The sequence below is a fragment of the Sturnira hondurensis genome, unplaced genomic scaffold (genome assembly GCF_014824575.4).
Source record: "Sturnira hondurensis isolate 20B ecotype Veracruz unplaced genomic scaffold, ASM1482457v3 Scaffold0007406, whole genome shotgun sequence".
Classification (NCBI taxonomy): domain Eukaryota; kingdom Metazoa; phylum Chordata; class Mammalia; order Chiroptera; family Phyllostomidae; genus Sturnira; species Sturnira hondurensis.
This window is the reverse complement of record NW_028080037.1, coordinates 15,557,982-15,575,948: the sequence shown is the minus strand read 5'-3', so window position 1 is coordinate 15,575,948 and position 17,967 is coordinate 15,557,982. Positions and strand designations below refer to the sequence as shown.

The following is a 17,967-nucleotide window of genomic DNA, read 5'->3' as shown; positions in this document are numbered from 1 at the left end:
ACATTCTTGCCGTGGTTCTAATTACTTTTTTAAATTTTATATTTGCACCTTTCAAGAATGAATTTTTTAAAAAAAAACCAGTTGATTAATATTTGTGAGAACTTGACTTACTTTCTTCATACTAAAAAAAAAAACAAAACAAAACTCACACACACCCTACTCAAACTCAGAGAAAATATACATTTGTTCATTAAAGCTCACCTGCTTCAGATAATTTTTTCTCTTCACACATTAGCATAGAAAGCTAATGTTTGATCCATGCTGCAAAAGCTGCACCAGATGAAAAAAGGCCTATTCCTTTAAGAAAACCTTAAGGCAAAGGCAAAAGCAAAAGCCTTATGCTACAAAAGAAAAAGCAGAAGCCTGGGGACTGTGGAGAAGGCTCAGATAAATAAGCACCACAAGGATGGAAAAGACAATTTTTGCATGAACATATGAAAGTTTATAAAGAAGCATTAAACATCCATTTTCCTGCAGAAATAATTATGTCAGATATCTTGACTCCTGAAACAAGTTCTATTTAGATTTTAATTAAGAGAATCTTAATCCTCTCCTGGATTTATCAACGGTACCAGAGCCTTGCTTGGGGGCCCTTCTTCCCTCCTTTTCATTACACAGACCTTTGATCACAGGCCTGCCTGACAATGCCTACAGAAGACAATCAGTGTACTTGGGTGCTTCTTGGGAAAGCTGTCACCTACCCTTCCACCCTAACACCGGGGATAACTCCAAATTCCAGGCAGTCGCTTCATATTTTGGGGTTATACTAGAACAGACTTTTTTTAGCATGGAGATTTCTTTAAGGCTACAAACTTTGCAAGTTGGTCCCATTAAACAATGACCTAAAAGCAGTTTTTCAAATGGCATGAATCAAACACTTGCAGATTTCAACAGAATACAGTTTACATTCATCTCTAAATCTGAGATTAAGAAACTATTAGCTGGTTTAAATACTGGTTTGAAGTTTGAGTAATTTTACTGTGTAGACATTAAATATTTTGTTTAAATATTAAACATTAAATCTTTTCCTGACTATCCAGACAGAACTAGAAAAAGCAGGAACAAAAGGCAAGAGAAGAAACAGTCCGATAAACAGACTGGTGACTTCTGCGCCATCTGTAACAAGGGAAGGGATTTCAGAGCGTTTCAAAAATGTCTGGGAGCTAGTTACTAAAGACGTTACCTGTATACTTAGCATAAATCACTTTTTTTCCTACACAAGGTATCTGATTCCTCCAAAAAGGGAAGAAACCCAGAAAACAAAAAGAACTGGGGTGGTCTCCTGTTCACACTGTGTGAGGAAAGGGCCAGCATTACACTATCACACTCATTTAATAAGTTATAGTGAATATTATGTAACATTAAAAGAATTGTAATTTCACTTTGCACTACTGGGTCCTTGTCACGCAGAAGAGTTCTTCCTGAGAAATGAAAAACTTCGATCCTGGTTATTCCCAAAGGACATCTTGAGCTGGTTTAGGTCTGAAAAATGAAGACTTCCTCTAGCAGGAAGCTATTCTCTGCTAACTTTTAGGATACCGCACAAAAGTTGAAGCACCAGGCAAATTGGCTATTTCGGTAAATCTCAACATTGCCTGCACATATGTCTCAGTTAATTATTCAGTCACTGTTTTCTAAATTAACGTTAAAAACTCAACTAGCTAATAGAGATACAATCTTTTTTTTTAACTACCGAAGTTATCAATGCTGGGCTTAGTTAACACAGCACTTCCTTGGGATTACCTAAAAGATAACTTCTCTCATAGCCAATGTACATAGGGGTTACCTTTAAATCTTTTAAATCATCACTCAAAGTTGATTAAGTTGTAAACATTACTGAATAGCTTGGCTTATCAATCACACAAGGGAATCCAAGGAGCTACAGTAATACAAAGCAAAAAACCCTCCAAAGAAAATCTCCTTTGTATTTTCATTGCATTTTCAGAGGCAAATAGGTGAGCCACAATGCTACTGGCTATTTAGCTACATTAAATTGACAACTAATGTATACCTTTCAGAGCCTCTATTACATTTCTTAGCAACAGGCTTAAGCTTCTGCTTCCCCACCTCCTTCTCCCTGATCACAGTCACCCCTGTAAACAGAGCTCATACCTACAGATAAAGTTATGATTCAACTGTCGGGGTACAGTTGTAGTGGCAGTATTCTTCTTTCTTAATGCATCTTTTTCAGCTCAAGTGTCTGAATCTTCTCCAAGTATTTGAGTAGTTTAGATCACGGGTGCCAAACTCATTTTCACGGGGGCCACATCAGCCTCACGGTTGCCTTCAAAAGGCTGAATGTAACTTTAGGACTGTATGAATGTAACTACTCCTTGACTAAGTGCAAGGAGCTAATAGGCACTGCCACCTGGTAGGAACAAGGTACCAGGCCAATCAAACAAATGGAGGGCCGGATTCAGCCTGTGGGCCTTGTGTTTGCCACCTGTAGTTTAGACCATGTGACAAACGATTTAAGTCACCCTTACACATATAGTTTCTATACTTGCCTGTGCACACTATAATCTCACAATAATAATTCCTCTAGAAAACAGTTTTTTCCTTGAGACAAGCTTCCTTGGCAAAAAGTTGAATTTAAGAAATGGCTACCCCAAATGAGTCCCACCCCAAATCACAGGTGGAGATACACCCGTTTCAATTAAACACATGAGCCTTCTAAAACTGACACCTTTAGTATAGAAACAGATTTCTAGAGTTCCATCTCTTCTTCTGTGCAAGCAGCTGTCCCCAAACTACTGTAAATATGCATTCCTGTTTGCCGAGGCTCCAAGAACAGTTCAGTTCTCCCAGGGAAGGCAGTGCCAGCAACGGCATGCTTAGTTTGGCTCTCTCCTGTGTAGTTCTTAGCATTTGATGATGGCTTTGGCTTATCAGAAAGGAGTTCAGGGAGAGGTTTCCAGAGCACAAGCTCCATAGAAGGACGGCTCCTAAAACATAAAATACAGATTTTTTTAATAAAAAATTTTAGGACATGAAAATAAAAGTTGTATGTTAAGAAACTAGTATCTGCTATTTAATGGGTAGAGTTAAGAAATGATGGCATCAAAATAAGAAATTTATGATAATCCACATTAATCTTTAGAAAGGACATTCAAATACATAAAATTTTACATTTCTAATTTCTTTTAACCAAACCAACTGACTGTACTGGTGCTGTGATAAGAATACAAACATCCAATGTGAAAAAATAAGAGGCCTTTAACATCTTAACTTTTTTAATAGTACGGTGTGGGCTACTATCTAGTACTAAAGCATTATAGATGAAAATGAAACACTGCACACACATTAAAAGTAGCTCAGTATGCCCTTTACTTATATAGCTATGAAGTACCAGTATAAATGCTTTTTGAAACAAACCTAAATGATTATGGGCCCAATGCCTACGTCTGTCCCCACTATGCCCTCCGTCAACCACTAATGGTTTCACGGTTTCTAGAGCCCGAAGGCAAGTCAGGCAAAATAAAACACAATGAAGAAGAGCGCCCCCCCCACCCCACCAAGTTAGCTTATGAAGAACTACCAAGGCTGGAGGGCAATGTGATCTGCTTACTCTTGGCTAACCTATCTACCCACTCTCAGGGCTGGGCAGTAAATTACAAATTTAAGCTAGAGGGCTAACCCAAAATCTCTGTGATCTAACATTAAGCAGCAGCTGAACTCATTGTGGCCAAAGGCAATAATGCCTCCCGTACATAGCATCACTAGGACTGGTGTCCTAAGAGAATTTTTCAGATATTTGACCCTTACCCACACTAAGCATCCATTCTTACCAGAGCAATACCTAAATGGCACTTCATAACTTGCCTACAAAGGTCATCTAGGCTCAAGGACTACAAGAATTACAGAGCTATCATTAGTTCTTGTGTTAACCAGCCCCAGGATGTTTTACTTTTTAGGTTCTTATGTCCACTTTCCAGTGTCTTCTCTTGTCCTCACACTATACTTCTACTACTCACTACTATGAGTTTGTTTGTTCTGCTCTCACTAGCTGTTTGTGTACTTCTACTCTGAAGATCTAGGAAACCAGAAAACTGAACTCATTAGACTGTGTCTAAACTAGGGACAAGATGGTTCTTAGGGCTAAAGGCCTTTATACACTATGAGACAAGTATATAAGCTCTGAGTTGTAGCCTTTGTGGTAACTTTTTTGATTGCTAAGACACATTTTTTATTTTCTAGGTTTTGCTGGTGTTCCCCAGATAACTGAGAAAGCCAGGTAAACAAAAAGTTTTCAAATGTGGATCCTATGCCCCTCTCATGGACCTCGCCTTCCCCTTCCCTCTCCTTCTTGCTCCAAGGCACGTTCATTACCTTTGCCTTTCTCTTCCCTAAGCTCCAAGGGCCTTCTGCCTCTGTGACATGTTTCCTGAGCCTATGCAACCCAGTTTTTCCTATTTCTGTTACTTTCGTAACTTTCTAAATAAACTTCCTCTTATAATTCGAAAATGTTTTTTAAAAGAATGGACTCTCTCTTGCCAATCCTCCCATTCCCAAATAGAATATAGTACATTTCAGGACTTCAAGAATCCAGCGTACATAGGCAAAGCAGCCTGATTCAAAAAGGTCTGTCTGCAACCCAGGCTAAATACAAGACTTGCTGTGCTTTCACTTGGCTGGTGATCAGGACATGAAGAGATGACTAGGGTAGGACACCCAGCATCTAGAGACACTGGGTTTTCCCTTCAATATCGTAACTGAATGAAAACCAGGAACCAAAACTTACATGGACTCAATCATTTTCTTTGTGAAGACTTCATCAAATTCCCTCTTCAAACCTGTTTTCATGGTATCAGAAAGGACAAGACTGGGGAGATGGTTAATATTTCTGTCAGGTTCAACTTCTTCATCTTCGTCAATTATCCTAAATAAAGGGAGTAGGAGCAGAGAAAGAAAAATTACTTAGTCAAGCTATTACATATTCTAGTAACTGGACACAACTTTTAAAATAAAAAAGGGTTGTGGGCGGGGACAGGGGAAAAAATTTAAAAATAAAATAAAATAAAAAAGAGTAAAGGCAACAGGTGGTACATCAAAAGGTCAAGTAAAATAAGGCTATACCTGAGTGAAAAAATTATATACAGAAGAGTTATTCAACAGTTAACAAAAGTTTTACGTTCGAGGCAACCAAATTTAAAGAATGTGTCCCTTCTTCTGGCCAAGATGGAGGTGTAGGTGAAAACACTGTGCCTTCTAGCACAACCAAGTTCAAAGACAACAGTTTTAGTAACAAAATGCAACCAAAACACAGAAAATTGAACTGTACAGAAGTCCGACAACAATGAACCATTCAGCCAGACTGGTAAGAAGGGCAGAGTCAGTGGCTGGCGGAGCGGGGCTGTACAGGAAAAAGTGGTCAGACCGACCCAGGCACGCAGGCATCAGCTGGCGGATCCCAGGTGTAGGGTGGCAACAGGTGGACCCAGTGGGGGTGCAAGGCAGCTGGCTGACCGCGGTCACACATTCATACTCAGATAAACTAGGTGAAAGAGCAAGCAGTGAGACAGACTGCACAGGCTAGGGCCCCAGTGACGGGAATTAAAGCCTAAAAGCAACAATTGGAAAAAATTTCGGGGGTCGAGGTACTGGGAGAGGCGCACAGAGAGTTCACTGGAGAGACCCACAGGGTCCTGGAGGGTGCAAAGGCCCACACACCTGGGAGCTGGCACCAGGGGGGCCCAGTTTGCTTGCGGGAAGCAGCAGAGGGGACCGAAATCCAAGAAAGAGGAGAACAAACACCATTGCACCTCTGACCCCACCCCCACATATAGTATCACAACCCAGTGACTGGGTTGCCCCGCCCTGGTGAACAGCTAAGACTCCGCCCCTCATACTTAACAGGCAAAAACAAACCAAAACATTATGGCTCAAGAAGAACAGCTCAAAGACCCAGAGCCAATACTTCTAAGCGACCAAGAGATAGCCAACCTATCAGATGGACAGTTCAAAATACTGGTGATCAGGATGCTCACAGAACTGGTTGATTTTAGTCACAAATTAGAGGAACAAATGAAGGCTAAACTCATTGAAATGAAGGGAAATGCATAGGAAACCAATAGTGATGGAAAAGAACTCAAATCAAGGGAGTGGACCAGAAGGAAGAAAAAAAATGACCAAACAGAAAAGAATGAAGAAACAAGAATTTTAAAAAAATGAGGAGAGGCTTAGGAACCTCCAGGACATCTTCAAACGTTCCAACATCTGAAATATAGGGGTACTAGAAGGGGAAGAGGAAGAAGGACAAGTAGAAAACTTATTTGAACAAATAATAAAGGAGAACCTCCCCAATCTGACAAAGGATATAGACTTCCAGGAAATTCAGGAAGCTCAGAGTCCCAAAGAAGTTGGACCCAAGGAGCAACACACCAAGGCACATCATCATTACATTAGCCAAGATTAAAGATAAGGAGAGAATTCTAGAAGCAGAAGAGATAAGATCACGGTCACCTACAAAGGAGTTCCCATCAGACTGTCAGCTGATTTCTCAAGAGACCTTCCAGGCAAGAAGGGGCTGGAAAGAAGTATTCCAAGTCATGAAATCCAAAGACCTACATCCAAGATTGCTCTATCCAGCAAAGCTTTCATTTAGAATGGAAGGGCAGGTAAAGTGCTTCTCAGATAAGGTCAAATTGAAGGAGTTCATCACCACCAACCCCTTATTCTATGAAATGTTAAAGGGACTTACCTAAGAAAAAGAAAACAAAAAATACGAACAGTGAAAGGACAGCAAACCCACAGTTATTAACAACCACAACTAAAACAAAAGCAAACTAAGAGGACAGCTAGATCAGGAGTGGAACTATACAAATGGAGATCACATGGAGAGTTAGCAACAGGGGAGTGGGAGGAGGAGAAGGGGGGAGAAGGTACAGAGAATAAGTAGCATAGACGGTAGGTAGAAAATAGACAGGGGGAGGGCAAGAATAGTATGGGAAATATAGAAACTAAAGAACTTGTGACACATGGACATAAACTAAAGGGGGGAGGGGAATGAGGGGGGAAATGGGACAACTGTAATGGTATAATCAATAAAATATACTAAAAATTAAATTAAATTAAAAAAATAAAGAATGTGTCCCTGAAAAGTCCCATAAACCAAAAATTAATATTCAGAGATAGGAAGTAAACATATTCTGTCCAGTTCTATGAGAAGAGGTTCCTTTACCATTTAATGTGTACATGAGTTTTCTTATTTGTACAGTCTCTCTGAAAGGTTTAGGGTCAAGGTATCATGACATGATGAATTAGACTAAAGAGTAGCGACATTGCAGAGAACAGCAACATGCCCTCTATATATGCTGCCCATTTACCTGTCCTCAATTTCCTGAAGCCTCCTTCTGGCAACTTCACACTGAGGTTCTCCAGTTGTCTGATCCATTTCTTCACAAATAACATCTAACATGCCAGGTGCAGAAAGGCCACTAGTGCATGAATTTACTCCGTGACCTTCTATATCCTGATGTGCACAAAGAATCCAGTCATTAGGACCGGCACAGAGCCCTGCTTCAGTTGGCCTTTTCTTTCTTACTGGGCAACTGGAAAAAAAAAATTACAATGAGAATCCTGACTAATATAAATGAAATGTATATCATCCCTCTAATAAAATTCTTATATGGAAAAAAACTAACAATTTTTGACTGTGTGTTTACAAGGTGAAAAAGCATGTGTTTTCTTTTCTGTCACTCTCACAAATGCCTTGAGATGTCTACTGTTCTCACTGCCAAACTAAGTTGTTCCCCCAAGATTTTGCTTTTTCAAATTAGAAGTTCTCACGGTTGGAACTAAAGTCATTCCTATTTATCCGACACTGGATGGGTTAAGTGGGAGTAAGGAAAAGCAGCAATTCAGCACCAGCCATATTTTGTCATACTGCGGCTGCTCCACCAAACTGGTCATATGGGGAGGTGGTCTGCAGGTACCCTATATTCCCTTACGGCAAAAATATATGCCTCACCAGGTGTGTTCCAAATACTACAGGGGATGATATTGTTCATTTCTTGGTACTCTGCCAAATGTCATACTGTCATTTGGCTCTCTGAGTTCTTGACTCATGAGGTACACTATTCTTCAAACATAAACTATCTTTACTTCCTAGAAAACTTTGTATTTCATAGAGGCTTTAGAGTTCATCAAATCCAATTTCTTTGTTTTGCAGATTTGGAAACTAGAACCTAGAAAAACGACAGTGCTCCCTCCAAAGTGTCATGTAAGATAGAGCTACATGTTGGGCACCAGACAAACCCCAGAGGTCCTGAATCCTACTTCTGTGCTGTTTTCACTAAAGCCTCCAGCCTCCTTAGTAGAGTTCAACTGTTCAAACTCTTACCATGAACCAGTATTTGCAAACACTGTGACATGATCAATTGGTTATGCTGAAAGCTGCCTGAAGCAAGTTAAGACAACCAGCCCCTTTCTATATAAGTATTTAGACCAGAAGGACTTTATTGTCTGGGTATCAGCAAGTACAATCTCAAGACCACAATACAGCTCTACAACCAACAAAATTCATTAATGACTACCGCAGCTTCTCATCCTCTAAACTGAAGGTCAAAGGAAGCAGTACATTTCACAAAGAGATGTTTCTATTCTATGTTAAGACTATAAAAATCAATATTAAAGTCCCTGGTGATACAAAATCTGATAATAATGCTCTCTAAACCTACATTTTTATTTGGAATCAGCTATTAAATGTGTTTAATTTAGCCCTGGCTGGTGTGGCTCAGTGGACTGAGCACCAGCCTATGAACCAAAGGGTCACAGATTCAATTCCCAGTCAGGGCACATGCCTGGGTAGCAGGCCAGGTCCCGAGTGGCAGGAGGGTACATGAGAGGCAACCACACTGATGTTTCTCTCCCTCTGTAAAAATAAATAAAATATTTAAAAAATATGTTTAATTTATAATTAATTTTAACTCCTAAGAAAATATTAAGAATGTCTAGCTATACATATTTCTATAATATTTGAATAGTTTCAAGTATGTGAAATTTGGAAAGCAGAAAAAAGTTAAACACATAACAAAATATTTTAAGAAAAGCAGAATAAATCTAGAGGAACAGGTCATTTCCTAGCACATCTAACAATTCAACTATTTAATGAAACCAAGTGTAAGTGCTGGGTTCTGATCTCTAGCCCCCAACATGATTTGGACTAAATTATTTCATGCTTATACGTCTACTTTGCAAATAATGAGGGAAGAGTGATGATTAAGTCTCAAAGAAAAGGTAATGTAAATGACTCCCAAGTACTGGTAAGAGCTATGGAGTGGCAGCTGGGCCACACTTCTGGGCATTCTACACTCAAATGTTGAGTCCCTCATCCTTCCAGGGCCTCACTCTCTCCATCTCTAAGTTAAAGGAGGATAACTTTAAAAATTTTTTTATTGATTGATTTTAGAGAGAGGAAGGGATAGGGGAGGAAAGGAGTCGGGGGGGGGGGGAGAAAGAGAAAGAAATATTAATTTATTTTCTTACCCATTCATTGGTTGCTTCTTGTATGTGCCCTGACCAGGGATCAAACCTGCAACCTTGGCCCATCAGGACAACGCTCTAACCAACTGAGCCACCTGGCCAGAGAGGCACTAGAATCCCTTATTCAACAGCCTCTCATAGGAAACCCCAAAAAGATAAAAGCAAAGAGGTCCCTATGTACCCAAGGCAACCCTGAGGCAATAAAGAACATAAATACTGTCTGGACCAGTGGTTTTTAAAATAAGACAACTTTCAAATCTTTTTTCCCTTAATTTTAAAAAATTTATTTAAAGAGAAGGGCAGGAAAGAGAGAAATATCAACGTGGGTGGGCTGCCTCTCACATGCCCCTAACCAGGCCCACAACCCACAAGGCCTGTGCCCCAACAGGGAACTGAACCCTCCACGCTTGGGTTCCCAGGCGGCGCTCAACCCACTGAGCCACACCGGCCAGGGCAGCTTGTAAGTTTTTAAATTATCTTCCGCAGGAGACACAGGTAACAGGCAACAGGGTTGCCCCTGGGGAGCACTGGGAGCGTGGGAAGTAGGGCTTTCCACCATGCACCCTCTTACACACTTGGAATGTTCACTTTGTGCATGTAACAACATTCACATGGCTGGAAACGTAAACCTCCTCACCCATCATAGGGTGAGAAGTTTCTGACCTTTGCCAGCCACCCAGTTTCTCCAGCCAATGTCACCACCTCCTGTGCCTCCTTTCCAGACACCTAACGTCTCCCCTTTTCGCTTACAACACATAATTGAGGATATAAAACGAGGTAAATTAAATGACCCTTAGGCGAGTCAACGACACCTGAAACTTACTCATCGTCTTCCAGCTCCAGCTTGTGTCTCTTTTTGCAGGGAGCGGAAACACTGCGGAAACAAACAAACGAAACGAACGAATCAGTCACCGGAGACATGGACAGAGCCTGCGCTTTCTGCGCCCGGCAAGCAAGCTCCCCACCGCACACCTGCCCCGCGCGCGGGGCGGCTGCACGGGCCACCGGGTCCATCGGGGAAACGCCGCGAGGTCCGGACCTAACCGGGGACGGGGACCCACACTTTCCCTCCTGTCGCGGGAATGGGAGATACCCTTGGGGGATGCACGGAGAAAACACGCGTCCGGGGCCGGCACCGGGATGAGCGCGTTCTTCCCACGCTTTCACTAGGCGGACCCACTCCGTGGAGGAGGAAGTCGACGGTCCGAGCGGCCGCGCCGCGTCTGCCAGAGGGGCGAGCGCGGCACCCGCCGGGGGGCAACGGGGCTCCCGCGGGCCCGGGTTCCAGCCCCAGCCCCAGCCCCAGCCCGACCCGGTCCGGCTGGGAGAAAGTCTCCTCACTCCCCAGCGGAGGTGCAAACGGGACTCCCGCGCTGCGCGACCTGCGGGGACTTCCAGTGCGGGTCTCTGGGGACCAGCTTTCTCAGCGGTAAACTGCGGCTGAGAAGCCTCCCCTGAGGGTCCCGAGGAGGCAGCGCCCAGCCCTCCCGCCCCGCGCCCGCCGCGCTCCTCACCGTCCGCGCGCTGCACCCCCGCCGGGGCTGCCGGGGGAAACGCGGGGTCCCGGCCGCGGGGCCAGCTCTGCACCGTCCGCCCCCGGCGGCAAGGCCGGGCCGCAGAGGGCCGGCGGCGGCTGCAGGAAGTCCGAGCCGCTACTCAAGACGAGGCCGCTGCAGGGCCGACCGAGCGCGGCCATAGCTGGGGAGTTGAGCAGACTGCGCCCGCGGCCCCGGTCACCCGTGTCCCCAGGTCCAGCAGCTGCAGCCACAGCGACTGCTGAGAGGTGTCCGCCTCCGAGCCTGCTCTTGACCTCACGTCACGCCTTCTAGAACCCTCCACCCTGGGCCGCCCAGGGGCACGCCGGGATTTGTTGTGTGTGGAGAGCTACTGCCGCGAGGGATGCCGGACATTGTAGTCCTTGCAGACTACAAACAAGATGGCTACCTTGGCTTAGTAAACTAAAGCTTGAGGATTGCTCAGTCCGGCCTTCAACATGATCTGGGTTCGAATCCTCACTCCACAAGGTACGTAAAGATGTATCTCTGTATCTGAGTTTTCTCAGTAGTAAAACTCAATAATTATAATACCTATCTTCATAGGGTTGATGGGAGAAGTAAATGAATTAAATATATATAGCCCTTAGAACACTTCTCGGCCCATGGTACAGATTCATTAAATATCAGCTATTAATTCCTTCTGTGTTTTCATGTAAATGAAGTTGGTGATACCCCAGAGGGAACAAAAGGGAGCGTCAGTAAAGACCACAGAGCGCTTGTGAGAAGCCTTCCAGTTTTTTCTGGGGCATCCGAGACACAGGCTTGCCAGGGCAGTTGGCAGAGTTGGTCAACCCCAGCCACCAATTATGCTTATTTTCTTCCATCTCAGGGAATGGCCCCATCATCCAGTCCGAGTTGCTTGTGCCAACACCAGTGCCCATCAGCCAAAGGCCGCAGAGAACATACCTATAATTGAACAAAGATGTGTTTCTTAATAGACTCCTTTGGGGGGGAGTCTCTAGTAAGTACAACTTTTTATAGGATTTGGGCTGTCGTAGGTAATTTGTGGGAAGGTTCAAGGAAACAGAACTTTGTCCGAGAATTAATATTGTCAGGAAGCAGAGATAATTCTATGATTGGGTATCTTAGTCAATTTTTTCTAAAAGGTGTGAGGAATGAAGATTGGCTAAGCATATAATTGGTGAGGAGGCAACAGTCTTTCAGATTAGCCAGGATCGGGAGATATTTGATTGTTTTTGTGTTTTAGACAATGTTCACATTTTTGTGTATATTCAGACATATAATTACGAAGTAGTCTTGTTTTTATCTTTAAATTTTTTTGTGTGTGCTCTGGCCAGTGTGTCTCAGATGGCTGGAGCATCATCCCATAACTGAAAGGTCGAGGGTTTGATTCCCAGTCAGAGTGCATGCTTTAGTTTCGATCCTCTGTCCTGGCGGGTACCATCCCGGTTCCCGGCGTGTGGGAGGCAACTAGTCGATGTTTCTCTCTCACATTGGTGTTAATCTCTCACTTGCTCTCCCTTCCTCTCTAAAAGCAATGAAAAAATGTCCTCAGGTGAGGATAAAAAAAAAAACAGTTACTTTTTTTTTCCAATTTTTTTTAAATTTTTATTTTATTTATTTATTTTTAGAGAGGAAGAGAAGGAGAGAAGGAGAGAAACATCAATGTATGGTTGCCTCCCGTGAGTCCCCCGCCGGAAACTGGCCCGCAACCCAGGCATGTGCCCTGACTGGGAATCGAACCGCGATCGTGTGGTTCGCAGCCCGCGCTCAATCCACTGAGCTACACCAGCCAGGGCTTTTCCAATTTTTTTATTTAATTATTTTTCAAGTACAGTTTTCAGTCTATTAGTCCCATCCCATCCCACCCCCCATCCTCCCCCCTCCCCCCTCCCTCCCATTAACAATTACGTTTTTATTTATTGATTTATAGAGAGAGGAAGGGAGAGAACATCAACTTTTTGTTCCACTTTTTAAAACAGATTTTATTTATTTATTTTTAGAGAAAGAGGAAGGGAGGGAGAGAGAGGGGGAGAGAAACATTGATATAAAAGAGAAACATCAATTGGGTGGCCTCTGGTATGTGCTCCCACCAGGCACTGAACTGCAGCCCAGGCATGTGCCCTGACTGACCCGGAATCTAATGGGCAACCTTTTGCTTTGCAGCTGAGTCATACCAGTCAGAAGTGTTGGTCCACTTATTCATGCCCTCACTGGTTGATTCTTGTATGTACTCTGACCAAGGATTGAACTCTGACCAATCCTGCAACCTTGGCATATCAGAACTATGCACTAACCAACTGAACTACTTGGCCAGGGCTGTCTTGCTTTTATCCTGATCCATCAAAATCACATGTCAGTCCTTGTTTGGTGTTGACATTCTGGGAAATTATTTGACAAGAAGACACCAAGTCCTATCTGATGGTGCCAGGCCAGTTTCAGCTATCAAAATATACTTTTCTCTTTTGAACCAAAAACCTAAGCATCATCCAATCCACGCCTCTTTTGTGTTCACCCCTGTATTTAATCAGTTAGCAAGTCCTGTGGGCTTAACTTGTGAGATGCTTCCAGATTGTCTTTCTCCATTTCCATTGACCTCATAGTGGTCTAAGGAAAAAAATGAATGAACCCCTTTTGCCTAATGTAATAGAATAGATTAGGTTTAAATTTTCTTAGTGGCATTGATAAACCCGTTTGTCTCCCCCAGATAACACACTGCTTACCTCAACTGGACTTAAAAGATAGTCTCCTGGGTCATTTCGACAAATGGCCACCTATTCCTCACTTCAAAAAAATATCCTGCTGGCCCTGGCTGGTGTAGCTCAGTGGACTGAGCATGGGCCTGCGAACCAGAGGATCTCGGTTCGATTCCCAGTCAGGGCACATACCTGGGTTGCAGGCCAGTTCCCGGCAGGGGACACACGATACATTGTGTGTTCTCGGCAGAGGCAACCATACATTGATATTTCTCTCCCTCTCTCCTTCCCTTCCCCTGTAAAGATAAATAAATTAAAATATAAAAAAAAATATCCTGCTAGCCCCAGCTTGGTAGCTCAGTTGGGTAGAGCTTTGTCCCCACCTACTAAAGTTGTGGTTTTGATCTCCAGTCTGGGCACATACAAGGGTCAACCAATGAATGCATGGATGAGTGGAACAACAAAAATCAGAATTTTTTTTGTCTCACTCTCCTTACCTCTCTCTCCTGCTAGATGATGTTATATACACATATAAGTATAAATATATATTTATAAAAGGGGAGTCTTGTTCTATATATTATTCTGAAACTTCATATATATATATATATATATATATATATATTTAAGATTTTATTTATCTTTAGAAGGGAAGGGAAGGAGAAAGGGAGAGAAATATCAATGTATGGTTGTTTCTCATGCGTCTCCTGCTGGGAACTGGTCCCTGCTGGGAACTGGCCTGCAACCCAGGCATGTGCCCTGACTGGGAATCAAACCGCGATCCTCTGCTTCGCAGGCCCACGCTCTATGCACTGAGCTACACCAGCCAGGGCTCTTTTCTATATTTCTTGAATGCCTATCCAGATTCATTCTTTCATTTGCGGTTCTATATCAGGTTGCATATCTCTTGTCAGGCAATGTGCTAGAATCGACAATTTATTAGGTAATTCCTATTTATAGGTGCTCTTTGCTCAGGAAAAGTCAAGTATTCCTCACAGTAACTCTCAATCAGATGTTTTTATTAATCCCACTTTACAGATACAGAAAGTGAGGCAAGTTCTGGTTCCCAACTCCCTCAGCCATAAGTAAAGGAGTTCAAGCCCAGGTATGAGACTTTAGATCCCGCCGGAGACTGCGAGGTTTTGCTCCGTCTCCTTGAATTCCCCGGACAAAGGTGCTCTGGCGCAATCAGGGAAAGCTTCACTGCAGGGAATGAGAGAGCCTGCGTGCGGCTTCCAATCTGTAAAAGCAAAATACAGGATTATTGTGCATTGTCTCCTGCCTTAGCCTGGGGAGAGTGGCTGCAGAACTTGACAGTGGCCACTAAGAGCATCTCTTCTCAGTGACAGTCCAGGCCTGCCTCTTCAAAGTGACTCCCAGTTCACCTCTCATGGGACTGGTGGGTCAGAGCCATACAGACACTTAGAGAAACCCTTCCAGACTTCTTGCTCTGGGTGGCGAATTTTAGTTTACCTTAAAAAACAACAACAACAGTGTTTTCTGGTTATAAAACTAATATAGGTACTTAGTAGAAAATTAGTGGAGGTGGTGATAAAAGTGCAGAGAAGCAAATAAAAATTGCCTTAGTACCATCCTGTGGTACTAAGCTCCATTGTTGTGAATTTTCTTCAAGTCTTTTTTCTTACTTGTGTGTGCACAAGTACATGCCTGTGTGTTAGTGTATAATACACCCTTAAGAGCTCTACGTTTTCTCATTTTACTCTCACAGCCAGACCACAGGTAGTCATATGTGTCTACATAAAGACAATAAAACTAAGCTTAGATAGGCTAAGTGATTTGTGTACATTGTTAATAGTCATTAGTTAATAGAGGTTACCAAGAAACAGCCTTCTCAGGATGTTCATACAAAATTATTAGGCTTCATTCCCCTAGGTAGAAAAGATACTAAACTGCCCTGGTTTGGTAGCTCAGTTGGTTCGAGCATAGTCCTGATACACCAAGGTTGTGGGGTCTGTCTCCAGGGCATACATGTTTCTCATTTCTCTCTTCTTTCCTCTTTCTTTAAAATCAACCAATAAGTAAACACTAAAAAAAAAAAAAAGAGAGAGAGAGAGAGAGAAATTGAAGAGCTACTAAACCAAACTATTGATGGCAAATACCTATGAGGAGTGGGGGAGCCATAAATTTTAAGCTTTATTCTTTTCCAATAACTATGTACTACTTTATAGTTAGATAAAGGATATTTTTTAAATAAACATGTTCAGAAGGATGAGATACGATGGACTGAATGTTTGTGTCCCCTCCAAATTCATATGTGGAAATCCTAACCCCCAATTAGGAGGTGGGGCCTCTAGGGGGGTGATTAGGTCATGAGGATGGGGCCGTCACAAAAGAGGGGATTACTCTCATAAAAGAGACTCTCCTAAAGGGCTCCTTTGCGTTTTTCACCATGTGATGACGCAGCAGAAAGGTGCCCATCTATGAACTAGGAAGTGGGCCATCACCTAACACTGAATCTGCTGGTGCCTTGATCGCAGACATCTCAGCCTCCAGAACTGTGAGAAATAAATTTCTGCTGTTGATACCACCCAGTCTATGGTATTTGTTATAGAAGCCCAATGGTAAGGCAGGAAATTAAAAAACAAGGGACCAAAAGAAGAGTGGAGTGTGCCTGTGGACACGCTTAGCATTCGGTTCCGAGGAACAGCTGGTGGTATGCTGGAGCAGGCCAGGGCCCTCTTACACTTGAGACGGACTACGGAACAGCATGTACTGGAGGTGAAAGTCAAAGTCAAATGTAGAGGGACAGCCTCACTGAGCAACTTAGAGCGACAGCTGAATCTGAGGTGATGTCAACAGCACCAAGTACCTGTGCTGGATTTCCAGGTGGAACTGAGGAGGCATCCTTAACTGAGACACCAAGTAAGAGGTGGTTAAAGCAGTTTTGGAACATTTCAGGGAGCTAATTCTGAACCCAAACCCAGCAAACAGTGTAATAAAGATATCTATGAAAAAAAAAAAGAGGTCAAAAGAAGCAGTCAGTGCCAGCCGCAAACATTATTAAGCACTTACTCCGTTACTAGGCACTGTACTTGGTACAGTCCTTCATGTCAGCATCAGCATAACTCAGTACTAATATCACCACTTTGCAGAATAAGAAACTAAGGTTCAGAGAGGAGAAGGACCTACCCCAGGATCCCAGAGTTTGTAATGATGGTTCTGGAAAGATGTGACTAATTCCAAAGCTAGGAATATCATCACGACTTTCCACAAATCTGTAAAAACATTCTTTTCTGCTGAGCACCCACAAAATGCATATTCAGTGGAAGATCCCTGTATTAGTCAGTGTTCTCCAGGAAAATGGAGCCATTAGATATACAGAGACGTACAGGGTGTGCCAAGAGTAGTTTATAGTTGTGGGTATGCAAAATGCAGAGTTCTTTTTAAAATTTTTTTAGATTTTAATTATTTATTTTTAGAGAGGGAAGAGAGAGGGAGAGAAACATCTCTCTCTTTGGTTGCCTCTCACATGCCCCTAAGCTGGGGACCTGGCCCACAACCCAGGCATGTGCTACCCAGGAATCAAACCCGCAACCTCTCAGTTCACAGGCCGGTGCTCAATCCACTGAGCCACACCAGCCAGGACCAGAGTTTATTTTTGTATTATTACTTATTAGTTATTGTATGATTTTCCATACAAACAACTTTTGTCCTACCCTGGGTATAGAGATCTATTACAAGACTTGACTCACATGGTTATGGAGACCGGGAGATACCACCATCTGCCATCTGCAAGTTGGAGAACTGGGAAAGCCAATGAGTCAGGCCTGCCATTCAGGGGGCTGATAGTGTAAGTCCCCGTTGGAGCCTGAGAACTGGAGAGCCCACGTCCAAGGGCAGAAGATGGATGACTCAGCTCAATGAGAGAGAGAGAGAGAGAGAGAGAGGGAGAGGGAGAGGGAGAGGGAGCGAGAGAGAGAGAGAGAGAGAGAAAGCCAATTTGTCTGTCATCTGCCTTTTTATTCTGGTGGCTCTGGGCAGATTAGATAATGCCCATCCACAGTGGAGGGCCATCTGCTTTACTCAGTTTCCCAATTCAGAGCTAATCTCCTCCAGAAACATCCTCACAGATACACCCAGAGGGAATGTTTTACCAGCTATCTGTGCACCCCTTAGTCTAATCAAGTTGACCCGTAAAAGTAACCATCACAATCTCTAAGGAACCAATGCTCATGTATTAAAAATGGCAGCACCCACTGCTGTCACGGGCAGACTGAAGCCCGTGTGTGTGTTCAGATGTTGCCAATGAAATT

General features: G+C 43.2%; 1 protein-coding gene across 2 annotated transcripts; it reads right to left on the bottom strand.

Annotated features, from left to right (window-relative positions):
* Positions 1 to 435: 435 nt before the first annotated feature.
* Positions 436 to 11,330, bottom strand: CCDC117 (coiled-coil domain containing 117). 2 transcript variants are annotated; one of them, XM_037052416.1, is made up of 5 exons: positions 11,000 to 11,330; positions 10,307 to 10,362; positions 7,326 to 7,550; positions 4,742 to 4,879; positions 436 to 2,945 (listed from the first exon to the last, which is right to left on the bottom strand). In XM_037052416.1, exons 1-5 carry the CDS (start codon positions 11,177 to 11,179, stop codon positions 2,708 to 2,710), a joined length of 837 nt encoding a protein of 278 aa, XP_036908311.1. In that variant the 5' UTR covers positions 11,180 to 11,330; the 3' UTR covers positions 436 to 2,707. The 2 variants fall into 2 exon arrangements, with proteins under 2 accessions (XP_036908311.1, XP_036908312.1); XM_037052417.1 differs by having other exon boundaries at positions 2,708 to 2,945; positions 10,307 to 10,357; positions 10,998 to 11,179.
* Positions 11,331 to 17,967: the final 6,637 nt, after the last annotated feature.